This window comes from Lissotriton vulgaris, chromosome 1_2 (genome assembly GCF_964263255.1).
Source record: "Lissotriton vulgaris chromosome 1_2, aLisVul1.2, whole genome shotgun sequence".
In the NCBI taxonomy this organism is placed as follows: domain Eukaryota; kingdom Metazoa; phylum Chordata; class Amphibia; order Caudata; family Salamandridae; genus Lissotriton; species Lissotriton vulgaris.
In genome coordinates, this window is record NC_141686.1 from 145087837 (window position 1) to 145107312 (window position 19476).

Sequence of the window (19476 nt, forward strand, 5' to 3'; positions counted from 1 at the left end):
TCGGCGGTCCATGGCTCCTTCTCTCGCTTGGACTACCTGTTTGTTCCTTGCCCCATGATAGGAAGAGTAGAATCGACGGCCATATTGCCGCGTGGGCTTTCCGATCACTCTCCCATAGTCATTGACATCCGCCTGGACAGGAGACGGCATCCATTTCGATGGCGCCTCTCCACCTGGCACCTTCAGCAGGTCGAGTATCAATCCTACATGCGGGAAGCGATAGCCCACTACTGGTCTGATAATGAAGGATCGCGAGTGGACGACATGACCCTCTGGGAAGCATTGAAACCCACACTCCGGGGAGTAGACATAGCCTGGTGTGCTGGGCCACTTAAGTTGCGCGGAGCGGAGCTGGAGAGGGCTGCGGACCGTGTGCGTACCCTCGAGAGCTCCTGTACAGAAACCGGAGAGGAGGAGGAGGATGTTAGACGGCTGCTGCAGGCGCAGCGGGATGCTGCTTCCTTGCAACTTGAGGAATCACGCCAGGTGTGGCTTGCGACACAGAGCAGAATCTACCAGTAGGGGGACAAATCGGGCACAATGCTGTATAGACTGTGCCAGGGCACACTCCAGGCGCCGATACTGCCGGCGCTACGGAATAGAGCCGGTGGCTCCCTTTCGGACCCTAAGGCGATCGCTGACAGCTTCGCATGCTATTTTGCGGATCAATACTCCCCCAGGGAGTCCCTTCCGGCGGCGGAGGTTGACAAGTTTCTGGCGGATCTCCCACCGCGGGGGTCTCCGACGATGAGCGTGATAGCCTTGAGCTCCCTCTATCTGCAGAGGAGCTGGGAACGGCCCTTGGAGAATTGAATGCAGGGAAGGCCCGAGGGCCTAATGGGTTCCCGTGTGAGTTCTTTCGGAAATATCATACTCAGTTAGGGGCATCCTATAAGAGGGCATTGGATGCTGCAAGGGAGGCTGGCCGCTTGCCAGGAGACTGGAGGCACGCCGAGATAGTGGTCTTCTGAAAACCGGGGAGACCCCCAGACCGTCATGAATCCTATCGCCCTATCTCATTACTGAATACTGAAGCAAAGATACTTGCCAAGGCCCTCGCCAACCGTCTCCTCCCGTTAATCACCACCATGGTCCACCCAGACCAGGCTGGATTTATGCCCCACAGGGCCACTAGGCATAATATCAGGCGACCCCAGGCTGCACTGGAAATGATGAAAGCTACCGGAACCCAAGCGGCGCTACTGCTAGCGGACATAGATCGAGCATTCGATTCCCTGAGCTGGGACAACCTGCAGGCGCTCCTGTCATGGCTAAATCTTGGACCCCGCTTTCTCTCCTACGTTCGGCTGCTGTATACTGACTTGACGGCGTCGGTTCGGGTGGCGCGTGCGGTCTCGGAGGCCTTCCCTATTGGACGGGGTACCTGCCAGGGCTGCCCTCTCTCGCCATATTTATTTGCTCTCGCTATGGAACCACTAGCGGCGTGGGTCCGCATAGATGCGCAGATGAGGGGATTTGAGTGGGACTCTGGGCCGTCAGATAGGATCGCTCTTTATGCCGACGACGTGCTGTTCTTTCTCACTGACCTTAATAGGTCGGGCCCAAGAGTTCTTGAAATCATGAGGATATTCCGTGAGGTCTCGGGACTCCGTCTTAACGTACAGAAATCTACTCTATGGACCCTGGGAGATGGTGCGGCGCTTGGTGACTGGGCGTCGGCCCTACGGGAGGCATCGGGGGGCCTTAAATATCTCGGGGTATTCCTGTCGGATATACCGGGAGTCTCGTGGGAACTTAATATCGTTCCGGTGTGGGACAAGGTTCGATCTGATATGAAGACGTGGTCCCGCATGCCCCTCAACCTCTATGGCCGCTCCGCCATATTTAAGATGGTGGCCCTCCCGCGTCTGCTATATCAGCTACAAAATCATCCTTACCCTGTTTCGCCGCAGTGGTTTCGCCAGGTCAACTCGGCGCTGGGTCGCTTTCTCTGGGCTGGGGGCGCTGTCCGGGTGGCGCTTCGCACCTGCTTCTGGTCCACATATTGTGGCGGCCTGGCATCGTCAGATATCTTATCTTACTACCAAGCATCCCACCTGTTGGTGTTAAACGAATGGTGGTATGGCGACCGCAGTGACCCGGCCTATGCCCTGGAACGGTATTTGATTGACCCCGATACCCATCATGAGCTACTGTACTCAGCAGCAAAGAGGAAGAGACTTCCGATGGTTACACAGGTGGTGTTCCAGGTGTGGCGGCGAGCGCTGGGCCGCATGGGGAGGTGGAACACACTGACGCAGGAGACTCCGCTGTGGCACAATGGCCGTTTACCGGCTCTGGCGGCCTTGCGGGGATTCCAAGGCTGGGACACAATAGGGATCTCGACTCTGGGTCATGTTATGAAGGGAACGAAACTTAAATCGTTCCAGGCTCTGAGGGACGAATATGATATGCCGAACTCCCAATTCTTTCAATATCTGCAGTTTAGACACGCTATCTCCCCTGCCTTGGAGGGACTGGAGTCCCTGCCAGAGTTGAGCCCCCTGGAAGCCAAGCTGTTCATGGTGGAACTGGAAGATAGGAAAATATCCCGCATCTATCAATCACTCGTTACCCACTGCTCCTCCTCCCTAGATAACTTGCGGTCTACATGGGATAGAGATGTCGGAGAATTAGATGAGGAGAGCTGGAGAGAGGCCCTGGCAGCCCCAAGGGAGACTGCTATTGCAGTGCGATTACGATTCATTCAGTTTAAATACCTGCACAGGGCCTATTACACGAGAGAACGATTGCATAGGGCTGGTCTGATTGCCTCCCCTGACTGCCTGAGGTGTGGCCGTGAGGTGGGCACGTTTGTACACATGGTGTGGTCCTGCGGGGCATTGGAGGGGTACTGGAAGCGGGTTTGGGATGGTCTGGATGAGGTGCTGGGTTGGACACTCCCCCGTACATCTCTTACATGTTCTGGAGCAGGTAGGAGGCAACATCTTTAAAAGACACTTGTTACTCCTAGGCCTAGTGGTGGCTAAAAGGGAGGTGGCACGTGCCTGGAAAAACCCTCGAGCTCCCCCGATAGAGGCCTGGAAGCAGGGATTGGACTACTATATGGGTTTAGAACGTCCGGTGTTTGAAGCCCGAGGCTGTCCTAAAAAGCATTTCACAATCTGGAAGAGGTGGGCGGACTATAGGGGGCTGTGGCTGGAGCCGCCGGCGCACCAAGATGCTATCAGTGAACAACTGTTTGATGGACCAGGGCGAGGGTAGGAGTGTACTGCCAATTTCATATGGACTGCTTTATCGAATATGGACTGCCATCGTGATTGGGGTTAGGGGAGGACCCGGGTGGAGGGTAGTTTCTGTGGGGTGGAGGGATTGGGGGCTTATTCGACAATATTGATTAGTGTTGATTTCTACATTGATTGCTTATCTCTGCATATTGATTTTATGCTCATGGCTTCTCCGGGGTTCGGAGTACCATGGAATATTTTTGCAATCTTTACTGATATGACAATAAAGCTTGTTCTGAAAAAAAAATCCTTAACTACACCTAAACTTCACCCATCTCTGAACGCTCACCTCCTCCAATCCCTGAACTCTGACAACTCTTACAGCCCTTTCTACCCCAAAACTACACCTATCTCTTATCCTAAAACATCCTCACTATCTCTAAACGCCACCCATTCCTGAAACCTAAAAACTCTTTCAATGCCTAAACCTCACCCATCCCTGAGCCCCTGATAATCCCTCACCACTCCTAAACTCCACCCATCCCTGAACCCTAAAAATCCCTCATCACTCCTAAACTCCACCAGTCCCTGAACTCTTAAAGGCCTTTATATTCCAAAACTCCACCCATCTCTTATCCTGAAACATTCTCACTACATCTAAACTTCACCCATTCCGGAAACCTAAAAACCCTCAAACACCTAAACCTCACCCATCCCTGATTCCTTTAAAATCGCACAATACCCCCAAACTCCACTCATCCCTGAACACGATGAAAACCCTTGCCACCCTTGAAAACTACCAATTCATGACCCCATAACTACCGAACCACCCTTAAACTACTGCATACCTAAACCTTAAAAATCCTTTCTACATATAAACTCCATCTATCCTTGAACACTTAACACTCCACAACACCCTAAACTCATTCCTGAACACTAAAAACCCTTTACTACCCCAAACTCTATCATCAAAGAACCTTAAAAATACTCACAGGCCCTAAACTCCACCTCAAAAACCTCAACACCCCCACATGCCACCCACCCCTAAGCGCTAAAATCCTTCACCATCCCAACTCTACTCATGCCTGAACCCTAAAAAACCCTCATCGCCCATAAACACCACCCACCCCTGAATTTAAAAAAAAATCACTACTGCTAATCTTCACCCAAGGGTATGATTTTGGATGCTTCCATTAAAACTAGCTTACCTTTAAAAATGTTTCCTTTCATTTTCGATTTATTTGTATTTACTTAAAAGTATCTTTCCTTCAAAAACAATTTCCACAAATTGGTTTCCTCCAATGTGGTTTCTCAGTCTTCATTTTTCCTTTAATTCACATACCACAGAACAGCATATTAGGCACACCGGATACACCCCTGGTCGACCGAGTCACACCCCAGGTATTCGTGACACTGAAGGTACACCAAGTAGCAATAGAGATGGTTAGAGTGGTTGCAATGTGGGACATCTAGCACTTGAAATGCACCTTGGATCATTGAATAGCATCCTGCATGTAGACAGACCTCTCTGGCACCTTCACTCATGCCCAATGAGCATACAGTGATGTCACTGACACATTCAGAGCTTCAATGCTTGCATTGTTGCTCCTCTGGTTCAATGAGTGGCACCCCTGCACACTATATGGCAAACCTAGCTGTAAAAATGGCATTTAGTCAACAGAAACAATAGCAAATAGAATGGTGTCCCTTGTGAACAGGGAGATAAACATCTGGTATAGAGTGGCATTTCAAGGCAAATAAGTGGCCCCAGTGGTAAATATATATTCATATCTGTGCATTAGCACACTTCTGGCACACTAATCGACACTCAGTTAACAGCACATCTGTCTCAACATGACATTTGTGGTGCACTGAACAGCACCCCTTACATAGTGAAAGATAGCATGCCACATCCATGAGCACCACATTGAATACTTGGAGAACCTTGAATGACATGCAAATCTCAAAAATAACCTCCCTTCGGGCACTGCATTACTCTTGTAGCATATTTAGTCCTACATCGAGAAGACTCCTGACCAACCGTCCCCAAATGGCACAGAAACCACAAGTCAGCCTGCCTAACCTGACCATAAATGCAAGACCCTGTCTACTGTGGGTAATCACAGCTGCCCACTCTAGAACGTCATCATCCTTCGCAGCGATTCTAGATCCATCCTATCGCAAACATCTCCACTACAGCTACAGCAGGGAGTTGGGCAACTAGATGCACTGTTCCTATACTGCCATATCGGTCACAGTGCCATCGACCACAATAAAAGAACAAAGATAAAACGGCACAGACAGTGGCACAGAATACTTAAGTCTCAATAAAAAGAGAGAGGCCCCAGTAGTCCAAGAGACAGGGTTCCATGTACAGTTAATATGTCAACAATAAAAATCTCTTGGAAAAATCAATGCAATCAGGTGTATCACACTCCACTTCTTTCACAATCAAACACTCCTCAACACCAGTCTTTAAAAGGACTCAAAAGGCAATTCTAGGAAATCCGTTTATTGAACCATTCAATAAAAAACGGTTGTAGAATTATATAAAATTCAGTTGTTTAAAAACAGTTAGAAAATCCAATAATAAATAAATATTTTACACAAATATCACAAATGTGCTATATCAAGAGAGACGACAACAACCAAGACATACACGCGTAATTAAAATATCGTTAATTTGAAGGAATCATTAAAACATTTCAAATCATCTGGGCATTTTTCCTCAAGTTTAACAGAAAAATGGGGGGGAATGCCCAGATGTTTTGAACTATTTTATTGATTCCTTCAAATTAACGATCTGAATAAGGAAATGAATTCTTTCACTACATTATTTTCACAGTCATTAAAACTTCAGAGTACCTTGCCTTGGAATAACCATCACCTAAAGCCGCTTCAGCTGATATTTCACAAGCTACTCTAGGCAATACAGCCAAACATGTTTGAATCTTCAAACTCTTCGGAGAGAAACAGGCAGAAGCTTTATGCTGTTCTTGTAGACAGACAGAGTCCAAAAATATCCAAAAAAAACTCTTGTTGCACCAGGAACATTACTTATATGGTGTCTTCTTCAAATAGAATAGAGACACCCTAGCTAATTCCAATTGTGGGAGTCATCCTAAGTAAAGCCCTCTTCTTTTCAGATTTTAGTTACTGAGACGCCTCTGTCCTTGAGGCTTTGAGCAAGGTGTTATCATCTACCTTGACATCCCCCTAAGCCACAAAGACTTTCAAACCTGAGGTTATCGGGATATGCAGCATAGTAGGTATCGACACAGTGAGAAATTCTTGCTATGCCTACGGTTTATGCCCACTTTTGCTTTTCATAATGTCATGATGAAATTCCAAATTCAAGGATTAGATGGCACTCTTAAACACAACAGGTGAACTTCCCTTTGAAGCCTCTTGAATTCCGTAAGTAAACATAAAGTATGACCCTAAAAGAAAATGTAAGCATAGCATTGGCTCCGTGTAGAGGACTGAAAAAAGGATATGCATACACTGGAACAGGACACTCAAAAAGTTGTGCAGTGACACCAGGAACGTATCTGCCCATTGCCTAGAGAAATATGGAGCAAAAGCAGGATTGGAGTCTGGCGTGGGCAGGAATGGCAGCAGGAACCAGTCCTTCCACTCAGGCTGGTTCTGAAGCTCAGAGGCCTGCTTCTGAAAGAACTCCTGAGCCTTATCAATCCGGTTTGTCTACAATACAAAAAAAAAGGTTCATTTACATTTAGTCTAATTGAAAGGATCTTCTAGATACGTATAGATACAGCGAAAGTGTTAAAGACTACTTCCAAATCTAACTAAAACTGTAAAACAACTATAAGGGGTCTAGTGTACAACAGAGCACAAAACCATTTAAGAGAAAATCTGGATTGGGGACAAAATCAAAACATGAACAAGAACAGGAAATAAAAAGTGAACTAAGTCAGAATGAAAATAGTATAAGAATTATTCCTCCTAGTTTTCAATATTGTTGTACCTCGAAGTCATTTTACACACCAGAGTACCGAGCTCCTCAAATAGGTGGTGCTGAGTACAAACCTGTATGGTGTACACGAGGTAGAAGCGGTATAGGCTGGTCTTCAGCTTGCTGACTGTGGGCCGGTAGACATCTTCCAGCCGACTGAAGAGGCGCCGGTCCAGGTAAACCCAATAATCCCGGAGACCGCTGAGATCAAAGCTCTGGATAAACTGCTGCAGTTGTTCCACAATCTTATCGACCTGAATATTCATAATAAACAAAAGAGAACATCTTCATTCTAAAATGTGAGTAAAAAATAATGGTATAAAATGAGGTAGGATTCCAAATCACATAACAGTTATACATTTGCTTTACATACATCTATATTTAATTTTATATGAAAAGAGATTTTCTGTTCCTTGACCTTCATTCGGGTTGTTCTTCATTCAGTGTGCCACCATTACAATATTTACCAGACCAAGGGATTGCAGACAGGGGTGTGGAATCCTTATAGCGGAATGCCCATGACATATTGTTTGGGGTCAAGAACAATACATTTTCATGTTTATTTTGCCCGTGGGAGAATTTGCCCCAGCCCCTTGCAGCACAAACCCTTTGGCTGCCAGTTGCAGTACCACATTATAGATCAGGAAAAGGCATTGTATGCAGATAAGGTAATATTTGTGTCCACGTGTTAAAACTGTTCGACCTTGCATTTATTGTTTATTAATGCAAAAACTTCATTATTAGGATCAGCGCTCCAAGGGAAATGTTATACGTTCGGACTGCACTGGTGGCAGAGGCTCCAGTATAAAACTGTGCACACAAGTTTGTAAAGTTTAACTTTATGAGAATATGTATACTGCTCTTAGAATGCTCTCTGATTAGATACAAATCTAAAGGAGCTTAAAAGCAAGATCGTATATTCTTTGCTTTAAAAAAAAAAAAGTTTAAAATTCAACTAGGAAAAAATGTTTTACTTAACCGCTTAACCCCGGTGGCAATTCCGTTGCGGTGCGGTGGTTTAGCGGAGTGGGCGGGGCCGCGTCGGCCAACGGACCTTCGCTGCACTACAGAGGTAGTGCTCGCAATGGCCCCTGGCAGACAAACACAGGTACTATTTCTTTGAAGCATCATTTACTAAAATGTGTTGATGCATGCAAGTATTTCCCAAAAATATTCATAATGGAAAATCGGTGAAGCCAGTTGCAACAAGTTTATGGAAAATATGAAAATAAACAACCTTTGGCAAACCCATTAGGTGTTGTCAAGGTGTATCTTGTTTTCATATTCTTTTTGTAAAATGCTATTGTTGTGGAAGCTGCCGTTCCCCACCATTATAAAAAACATTGTCAAAAAGCAAAAAATTTTTGGGGTCTCAAAAAGCACACATGGACAGTAGTCCTTGGCAATGAACAATACCACTGTGTGGGAATATGCTCATTGTGAAAGTGCAGAATGCTCTCACTCACAGTGAAGCCAGCTGATCGATAGAGAGTTGAATATTTTATAAAAACAAAGGTCTTGCTTAACGTCAGACCTAATTAGGGGCCCAATTCTTATAGAAAGACACAAAAATGCTACCCAGGTATAAGTTCGTAAGGTAGTACAGATTTACGGCTTTAATGAGTTCACAATTTGGACAAGGAAATCGAACTCCTAGAAAATATCTGTGAACTGCATTTTAGCACGAGCAAATGTGCATGTGTAGATTTGTTCGCAATCGCTGTTTGCATGCTCGGGGGGAAATATCTTGCGAACATGCATTTGAGAATGCGAACAAGCAAAACATTTTGCGAAGTTGCGGAACGCAGAATTTTGGGCAATTTCGCGTTCTCCGCGGTACGCGAAATTACCCAAATTCCGCAAGCGGAACGGAATTTACAGCCCAGGCCTTATATAATGAGATGGCTGCCATAATTTGGCACTACCTGGTATCAAAGGGACAAGTTGATATTTTAACAGGACAGGCAGATTTCTGAAGCAGCCTGTCCAATGGACAAGTAGATATTTAATTACATTCCACATCTCTGTGCAGGACTTAAAGAAACTGTGCAAGAAGAAAAGTTCCATCAGACTCTTTCCTAGCCTGCCAAGAGTCCTCAAATTATATCTAGGTTCCAGCATTTGTCAAATGCAACTGACACCCCCGATGAGAGGCTTCAAAGAGCTAATACACCAATAAACAAGAATTGGCAAAGGCAATAGGTTGGACGGTTCTTTGGGGACTGTACAAATGCACTTGACATGGGTCTTCTCACCCAAGACAATGACCTTCATTTAATGTATGCAAGAATTACAGCTTGAGACCTGAATGCTATAAATGTACAACGTTGAAGAAGCTCCTCAAACAAATCTGCTATCTTATCCAAAATAAATTAGCTTGCATTGTTAGAAATGTCTTTCTTTTGAAAGTGGCAGGGTGGGTCAAATTGCAGCCCAACAACCAAAAGCAGAAATGATTCCCATGCCAGTAAGGTTGCAACCTGTCTCGGGAAAAGGGACCCTCTCTGTGTTTACATGTTGCTACTCTAGAAGGTACAAGAGCTGGTAGGTGAAAAAGAATGTGCAAAAAATCCTCAGTATTTTTGGGAACATGGCAATTACTCCATTATTTGCTTTAATAATCAGATAGAAATAATGTAGCTACCTAATAGATTGTAAGCGATTTCTTAAAGTGTTTCTGTTTTATGCATTGATTTCACAAGGGAAAAAATAACCAATTTCACTGCATATCCCAATAGTTTTACAATCATGGAAAATAAAAATACTACCCAGGCCAGTAAGCTACTTGCCAGGCCCATAAACACCATCCAACGTGCCCCCCTATGACTCATCCTGTTGAGTTTTTCTATGCATTTAATCATTTCTGACCATAGTACCTTTCAGTGCAGACTAAAAGACAGGCATTAGGGACCTTCATATATGTGGTGCAATTGGCTGCGTCCATTTTTACAGTCACCCTATTATAAAGACTATTCACAAACCACTTCAAATGGTTTCAGAAACGTTTTTTAAATATCATTTGCGTATTGTGGGTGTTGGCATTTAAATTAACCATAGTTAGGAAAGTGTCTATTATGGTGGTTGGACTTGAAAAATCTGTTTATTGATTCAATCAATCAATCAAGTTTCTAATAAAGTGTGACTACTCACCCATTAAGGTCTCAAGGCGCTGACTATTACATTTAATGCGTAGATTTGAACAATAAAGTGTTGGCACCTGAATTGAAACAAACACAATAAGATGATGTCTAGAGCACTGAAACCTCACCCCAGTTGAGACCCTGCCATATGCAAACCAGTCTTGACCCGGTCCTCATGGGAACAGTCTAGTAGGATTTGCCAAGCCAGGTCTTCCCTGACTGGAAAAAATCATCCTGAGATCAGTTTCGAGGTAACACGCCTCATCAGCCAGGCTAGCTTGAATCCAGTGGCAAAGTTCACAAGGGACCCACGTCTGGGTATACCCTGCCAATTTAGGGAAAACAAGCAAACACAATAAGATGATGGAAGGCGCGCTGACATTTTTCAGACATTCACCCCCAGTCACTGTTACATCTGGGTTCAATACATCATAATTATTTTGCTCACTTTGCCAACCCAGTTCAGACCCAGCAATATGCAAATCAACCTTGACCCTGTTCTTCATGGAAAAAGTCCAGCCCCAACTGCCAAGTCAGGTCTTCCCTGGACCAGAAACAAGCATTCTGGGACCAGTTTTGGGGTAACAATCTGAGCAAGCATAAGGATAAGCATAAGGATCAATAATGGCTGGTCTAAGGAAAGCTTTATTCCAGTAAATGGCTATGTTCTGCAATGCTCTTAATCTTTTTATGAACATTAAGGAATCTATTCACAAACTGCATTTTGTAGTATATATAGTAGTTCTACAAAAGTATTAATATTCTACTATAAAATGCTATTCACGAATCTATGTGCACGGATCACTGCCTCTACCTCTCTTATCTACGGACTAACGTGGCTTTACCATACATTCCCTGACTTACAATCAGCACATCTATCGTTATTGCAGTCAAAAAGAACCCAGAATAGTCATACTCCTGCTCAGATCTGGAGAAAGTCCAACACAGCCCCATGGCCACTGAATGTACTGCAAAACCCTTCCACAGAAAATAATGGAGGTAGGTACTTAAAATACAGCAATTACAAACTAAGAATTTGGGTCTTAGGGAACTTAAAGACCTACCTCGGGTTCAATCCCCAATACCAACATTTGGACAAACAAGAAAAACCCAGGGGTCTAATATAACCAGTCTCTACCTGTCTAAGTGGAGTATAACCGTGGTGATCATCAACCAATATCTACCAAGACAGAATTACAGAGTGAAAAAAGACCCTAATGAGTGGTTGGATTCCTATCAAACACACAACCGTGATCAAACTCATCATCTGGGTTTCCTAGAAAAGGGGTCTAAGGAAGAAACCAACTGGAAAAGGAAAGAAATAATCAGGTATAAACTGACCCTATAGAAGTGGTCCTTCAGAGTGGTGTTATATGGGAATATTGAGTGCAGTGCGAAGGTGTGAGTGAAAGTATAAAGGATTTACACCAGAGAAATACTTTTATTAAGGTATCTGTTGTAAATCTGGTTAGAAACAGTGCAAAAAGGCAGTTTCATACATCACTGCCTATCAATATGGTCGACATGTTTCAGCCCTCGGGACCGTTAGTCCCTAGTTTTCATCAGGACCTTCTTAATAATTTGCAACTGCATATGTATTCAATATGTGATACGTGCAACAGAATGAAGGAAAGAAAATTCTAATTCAAAAAGTAAATGAGGATTGGAATAAATACAACCTCACATACCAAGTACGTATCCTCTGTCTCCACCATAAATGCACCCGTATAGTACGAGTAATGCACCTCACCTCACCTGGTATCAAGTCAGGTCTAAGAGGCCCGCTCTATCCGCCGTTGCCCCGAGCTCCGTCAGTTATAGCTCCGCACTTACAGCTCTGGCGGAGCTCAGGGCAACGACGGATAGAGCTGGGCCTCTTAGACCCCCAGGATTTTCTGGTTTGTTCCCTTAAAATACAGCCCCATGAGAAATGTTAGAATAAATTAATGTATTTAAACTTTTTAAGAAATATATTTACATGTATTTTAATATTAAAAATACAATTGGGGGGGGGCGTGGCCAAGATGGCAGCGGAGTAGGACGTGTCTTCGGTCCCTTCGGCGCCACAAAATTCTTAGCATTGTTTAGCCCCCTCTCTTGTGCCCATCCACGAGTGCAATTGTACCTGGGGGGCCCCGGGGGCTGTGTGGCAACATCCAGCGCCCTTCCTTGCTCGTGCGGCCGGAGATCAGAGGAGCGACGCTGCGGGGCCTAGGCGGGAGTCGAGCCGGGGGCATCGCCGGACGCTAGTGCGGAGTGATGGAGGAGAGGAGCGGCTTGCCCGAGACACGGACACTGCAGTGACGGAGGTGCGGGAGACTGTGGCCGGGCGCCTCGCAGCAAAGGACTATACCGAGCTAACACGGCTCCGAGGCGTGAGCACTCTGAAGGTGCCTGGGCCTCCTGACATCCCGTGATGGCCTGAGGGCTCCATTGCTGCTCGCAGCGGCCTGTGATAGCTACGGGTGGAAAGAGCGCGGAGGTCGGTGGGAGGCCCGCGCGGACCAGCAGTCACTGGCGTGCTTTGCGGTCTGCCGAGAACCACCGCGCTTGTGAGCAGTGAGGTGTGGCCCGGAGGTCGAGTGGCGGTATCCCGGCCCTAGAGGTCCCGTGGAGAGCGGGGGAGCTGAGCGGCTCAACGGGGCCCAGTCAGAGACGCGGTGAGCAGTGGACTGATAACTCAGGGCGGCTGCGGTGGTGAGATCCCTGCTTGCGGGTGAGTGCTCCCTCGTGGCTAAGCCCCCCTGCCTGCGACAGTGAAGGTGAGAAGCACGTGAGTGGCCCTGAGGGGTAGAAAGATTTCGGTCCGCGTTGCGGCGGACGGGGAGGCTGGCGGAGAAGTGCGACTGAGAGGAGGTCGGAGCTTGTGGAATGACGCTTTCTTGGTCTCGGGTGAAGCTGGGCATTGATAGGCCCGGAGACTCTGCTTGCTGGGGGGACTGCTTGATTCCCCCGAACCCCGCTGCTGCCTGAACACAAGTTTCTACTCGCCCCGCGTTTCGGCAGGGACCGCGCTCCTGACCGTTGAGAGGCCTGCTGCTCCCGGAACGAGCCTCGCAGTTTGGGAAGGCGCGAAGCGGCAGATTGGCGCGGAAGACAGGGGGAGAGTAGAAGAGCGGTGGACGTAGAAGGCTTGGGCGGCTGCACCGTCGCATAACCAGGCGGTGGTGGGCCGGAGAAGTCACGGCCTAGCTCACGGAGAGACAAGGCCGGAAAGAGGGATACAACGAGGCCTTGCCCGGATCACAGGGGCCCTGGGCTGCTAACATGGCGGGCAGACTGCGTAAGGACAAACCCGGCAAGGAGGGCCTGCCCAAGGGAGATACCCAGACGACGCCTCCTGGGGGGCTGCAAGTCGCCCCCTCCGGGGGATGATGACGCTCCGGCCACCAAGGCCTTCATGGTCGAATTGTTCAAGGCCATTAAGGAGGACATATCAGAGCTCCGTTCGCAACTGACGACAGATCTGCGTGAGGTGAGGAGAGACTTAGACGAAGTAGGAGAACGTGTGGCGACGCTAGAGGAACACGACGTGGGAATGGCAGAGGACGTTCACCATCTGCAACAAGATGTCCTCCGACTCACAGAACAGAACCTAGACCTCCAGGCCCATGCCGAGGACCTGGAAAACCGGTCGCACCGCAACAACATTAGAATTCGAGTGGTGCCTTGGGCCGGAGAAGGCAAGGACCTACGGGGGTACGTGGAGGACCTATTTAAGCATGTTCTAGATGAGGAAGAACTTCCAGAGATACGCATGGACAGGGTCCACCGAGTGGGGCCCAAAGTCACCCCCCCAGACATACTGGTCTGCGTCCATGATTTCCAGCTGAAAGAACGCATACTCCGAAAAGCACAAGAAGCCGGCCCCCTGCAGTTTTGAGACCATCGTCCTCAGCTATTCTAGGACCTAGCAGCTTCGATCCTGCAATAACGAAGGGAGTTCCGACCGGTCACCAGTTTCCTTCGTGACCAGAAGGTGGCCTATTCTTGGGGCCACCCTTTTCGCATCATCATTCGATGGAAGAACAAACTGGTTCAAGTCAGGTCCCTAGCCGCGGCCATGGAGATCCTCGGTCTAGAAGAGTCTGCTACAGCATCCACGGACACACACTCCCCTGAGAGACGACGACAGCGCTCTCCAGCCTGGCAGAAGGTAGGCCGGAATGCGGCATCGAAGAAACCAGACCAGTCTACAAGCTTTCATGAGAGGGGGGCGGCAGTAGCCTCCGTGGCACTAGTAACCGAGGCAGTGACGCAGGAGGATTCCCCTGCTGACTGAATCCATGAGAGGAATTACCTCTGGTGTCGGAGGGACGCGACCCCACCAGATCTCACAAGTACGCTATGCCCTCCCTAGAGGAGAGGCCCCATGGAAGGTTAAGGATGGACATTAACCACGTCCATAAACTTCGACCCTTACGGTCACACCCGGATCCCCCCTTTGGGGGTCCAGCTGTTAGCTTTAATCGTTGGCACTGGCTAAGCCCAAGTTTGGGGGGGGAGAGGAGAGGGGAGGGGGGTTGAGAGGGAAGGGTGGGGGTGGGGGGTAGTGGTGGTAGTGAAGGATTGTTCACAAATACGCTTTGCAGATTGGAGGTAGCCAGGTATGCAAGCTGGGAATGTATGTGGAGTGATTTGGTTTGGCTGATGAGGGGGATGGATACTTGCCGACATGGGGAGCGCACACTGGGGAGAGGCAAGACTGGAGTAGGGCGAGGCTGGCCCACGCATGAGATGAGGGCGAGCGCACGCCCCAATTCTGAGCACGACCTGGGGGTTTATTCCTGATGTCGATTACACTGGGGTCCTGGAATGTGAAGGGGTTGAACTCCTCCCATAAACGTCAGAAGGTCTGGAAATACATACTTGATCACACCTAGACATAGTGGGTTTGCAGGAGACTCACCTAACACGATCAGACGAATCACGCCTCAAACACAAGCAATTCCCCCTTATTTACAAGTCATCAGCTAATACAAAACACAAAGGAGTTGCCCTTCTATTCCGATCGACCCTACAATTCCAACCTCTGGAAGTACGAAGGGATAAAGAGGGGCGTTGGCTTCTGGTTAAAGGCAAGCTAAGGGGCAAGGTATGCACATTCCTGGTTTCATATGCCCCCAATGTAGGACAAAATAGATTTCTCCAGGACCTGTGGAGGACGGTGTTAGACACTATAGAAGGGCCACTGATAGCAATGGGAGACTTCAACTTGGTATGGGATAAGGGTATCGATTGTACTCACCACCAGAGAACCGACACAGGGGTGTTCTCCGCTGATACACGGCAAATAATGTCAGATATGGAGCTAATAGATGGGTGGCGCTCTCTCTATCCACACTCGCGGGACTATACTTTTTTCTCCCACGTGCACCACTCCTATTCGCGCCTAGATCATTTTTGTCTGAGTCAATCGCTTAGAGGAGACCTGCGCGAAGCCAAGATCTTTCCCTTGTCGGTCTCTGACCACAGCTTCCTTGCTATCTGCCTAAGATGGGAAATAGCCCCTACAACCCACCGTAAATGGTACGTTCCGGCCTTCTTGGTCCGGGACAAGACTTCCTGCGTCGAGCTCCGGAAAGCCATTAACAAATTTTTTGACCTACACCCCACCAGCGATACCTCGGTTCTCAACAAGTGGGATGCCTTTAAGGCCTCCATACGCGGCATCTGTATATCGCTTAACGCAGCTCTTAACAAACTTCGGAGACAAGACAGGGAAAAATTGGAGGAGAAGCTTTCTTCTCTTGAATTGGTTCATAAACATACTCCCTCCAGGCTGACCTTGCGACAGCTAACGGCAGTGAGGGGCAATCTCAAGGCTCATTAGAACAATAGAGCAGAATACACACTACTGAAATTACGGCGCCTCTCCTACTCCCAAGGTAACAAGATGGGGAAACACCTGGCCTGGCAGCTTAGAGAAAAAAGAGAAAAGGAATACATCAGGGGTATAAAGGACGCACAAGGGGCCCTAATGCACAATGACGAAGTCAAAGCAGGTCTTTTTGGCAATTTCTACAAGGCACTATACGCGGGAGACACCCTAAATTACGAACTGCAAGGAAACTACTTGTCCACATTACCACTGCGCCAGGTTTCAAAGGAGTGGAACTAGGCGCTCACTGCACCCTTCACTAGAGAGGAGGTCATTGATGCCATCAAGGCCTTGAAACCCCACAAAGCCCCCGGGTCGGATGGCTATACAGCCATATTTTAAGACCTTCGCCTTTGAGCTGGTTGGCTTCATGACAAAACTATTTAATATCATGACGGAGGAAGGAGTGACCTCGGTTTCCATGGCAGAGGCTACCATTTCGGTCATTCCCAAACCCCGGAAAGACCCCTCTTTAATGCTCCTCGTACAGGCCCATTGCCCTTCTCAATCTAGACGCCAAACTCTACTCGTCTATCCTCGCCACTAGGCTCCAGGATTTAATGCCGGCGCTTATACATCCAGACCAATCCGGTTTTATAAAGGGCAGACAGACGCACGACAACACCAGAAGAATAGTACACCTGATTGAGAAAGCCAACAAATTCAAAATTCCGGCGGTACTCGTGGGCCTAGATGCCGAGGAGGCATTCGACAGGGTGTACTGGGGGTTCCGGTTCCAAACCCTAACTGCATTCGGCTTCTCTACCAAATTTTTGACGATGCTCAGAGCCAACTGCACCTCCCCCCGATCCAGAGTGGTGCTCATTGAACACTTTTCGGCCTTCTTTCCGCACTCCCGAGGAACGCGGCAGGGCTGCCCCCTCTCCCCTTTGTTATTCGCCCTGAGCATCGAGCCGCTGGCAGTGGCAATACGGGAGGACCGGGATATTAAGGGGATCCCCTTCACGGGAGAGGAGCACAAAGTCACCTTGTTTGCGGACAATGTCCTACTTTCTCTTGCGGACCCTGCTCGCTCTCTTCCTCAAGTACAGACGGTCCTGGACCGCTTCGAGGAGGTGGCGGGATTTAAGGTCAATTTTGAGAAATCGTTCATCCTGAACCTTACTCTTCCTTCGGCTGACGTTGCCCGTATTCAACCGCTCACGCCCCTTCAGTGGTCCACCTCTTCATAACGTACCTGGGAATCCAGTTGACTCTCACGGCGGGCAAACTTTACTCGGCGAACTTCCCCCCACTTCTCGCCGAAATTCAGCGATCCCTGGCTTGATGGAAGCCTATGTTCATCTCATGGCTGGGTCGGATTCACGCACTTAAGATGACACTTCTACTCAAACTACTATACCTCTTTCAGGCTTTGCCCATCGCCGTTGAAGGGGATTTTTTCCGGCGGACTAAGACAATGATGCTCCGATTCATTTGGCATGGGGTCGAGCGAGGTTCTCCTTTGCCACATTGAGGCGCCCAAGCAGGGAAGGGGGAGTGGGTTTACCCGACATGCATTTATATTATAAAGCAGCCCAACTCAGTGTCCTGGTTGAATGGTCCCAGCTCGTCTCGGAAAAGCATTGGCTACACATGGACAGGAGCGTGGCAGGGGAAACAATATGGGTCTTAATTTGGAAACCCAAGGGAGACAGGCCCAAGAACACATACATTAGTACCCCCACTAGCACTACACTGAGAGTCTGGGACTCTATCTCGGGGGATGACCGATGGACAACATTCCCTTCACCTTTTACACCTGTACACTTTAACCCTGCTTTCACACCGGCGGTGCTCGAGGGCCCCTTCGATGCTTGGAGGGAGGGAGGTTGCCTATCGCTTACGTACTTATTCCATGGCTCTGCCATGGAATAAGATAATTTGCATGAGGGATTATGGGGTGCAGAAGACAGAACGATACCACCATACCCAGCTCTTACACTGGGCCTCGTCTCAGTCGGTGAGAGACTTAGCCACTAGGCCCCCCACACCTTTTGAAACCTTCTTATCATAGACCTCTGCGATGCGGGGAGTGATTTCCTTTCTCTATGGTCTCCTCTTGACTACTGCCATATCCCCTAGACCCCGCTACATGTCCCACTGACTCTGAATGGTCCCACTTATGGTCTGATGTAGCGAAACATAACCACTCGGTGGAGCTCCGGGAGGCCCATCTGAAAAAAATTATGGACTGGTATATGTACCCGGCCAAGCTGCAGCGGATCTTCCTGGGTTCTACTGACAGGTGCTGGAGAGGGTGTGGCCTGCTAGGGGGCTTCCGCCATATTGGGTGGGACTGCCCGGTTATCCGTCCGTACTGGACTAAGATACTCTCACGCATCAAAGAGATCTTGGGCTACCCGATAGCAGATTCAATGGCCATTGTCCTGCTGGGCCTTAGAGACCCACTCCTTGAAGTCCAGACGAAAGCGGATAAGAAGATAATGTGGCTATGCATAGGAGCGGCCAAGACAACCCTGGCTGCGGCTTGGAAGTGCACGGAGGCCCCCACAATCTCCCTTTGGTATGCGAGACGCTTGTGGAGTATGGAGAGAATGGCTGACATCTTTCTAGATGATTTTAAAAACTTTGAATTTCGCTGGGGCCCTCTGGTCTGGTTTCTTTCCTCCGGGCTGCCGTCTGCGGTGTGCCCATCCAGTGTCCGTTCCCTCCATCTGTTCCAATTGTAATTAGCGCTCTATTCAGACGAACTACTATCCTTCGGGAAGCTACCACCACTGGGAGGGGGGACGAGGGGGGGGTAATTTGGGTGTTCGGAAGGAGGGAGGGGGGGTTCTCTTCTAACCTATAGTTTTTGTTGTTCCTTTACTTTGTTGCGATAATTCTATGGTGACATGGGGGCAGGAGAGACCGGGCCTCATGGGATTTCTACTCAGAAACGATCCATGCTCTACTAACGGGTCTTACACTCTTCTGACTGCCTGATCGGAGATGGTCCTAATCATGCTCCATACATCCTGCAATGTCCCAACCACCTCTGGCCCGGTTTTGCTGCCCCCCCCCCCCGAAAGCCCTGGACTATACACGCTTTGGTTTCCTAAATTGCCCCCTGCGTGGGAAGCTTGGCGGGATTGTCGCATGTTTCTATGGTTTTTTTTTTAGGTTTTTTTTTTAAATTGCCAATAAAAACACCTTTGACAAAAATACAATTTGGATTATAAAAAAAAATGTAACTTCTCAAAGAAATAAATGGATTTCATTCTACACATAACTTTTAATAACCATTAATACATAATGTAAACATTTCACTAAAAGTGGGCATTAGTT

General features: G+C 48.0%; 1 protein-coding gene across 2 annotated transcripts in view; it reads right to left on the reverse strand.

The window, feature by feature from the left end:
- The window catches only part of WDR91 (WD repeat domain 91), a 187786-nt gene that overhangs the window by 101489 nt on the left and 66821 nt on the right, over nucleotides 1–19476 (reverse strand). For both annotated transcript variants that reach the window (XM_086952995.1, XM_086952994.1), the window contains exons 3-4: nucleotides 7239–7418; nucleotides 6686–6893 (exon numbers count right to left, since the gene is read on the reverse strand). In XM_086952995.1, coding sequence (XP_086809121.1) covers nucleotides 6686–6893; nucleotides 7239–7418 — 388 coding nt within the window. The remainder of the gene's footprint in view (nucleotides 1–6685; nucleotides 6894–7238; nucleotides 7419–19476) is intronic.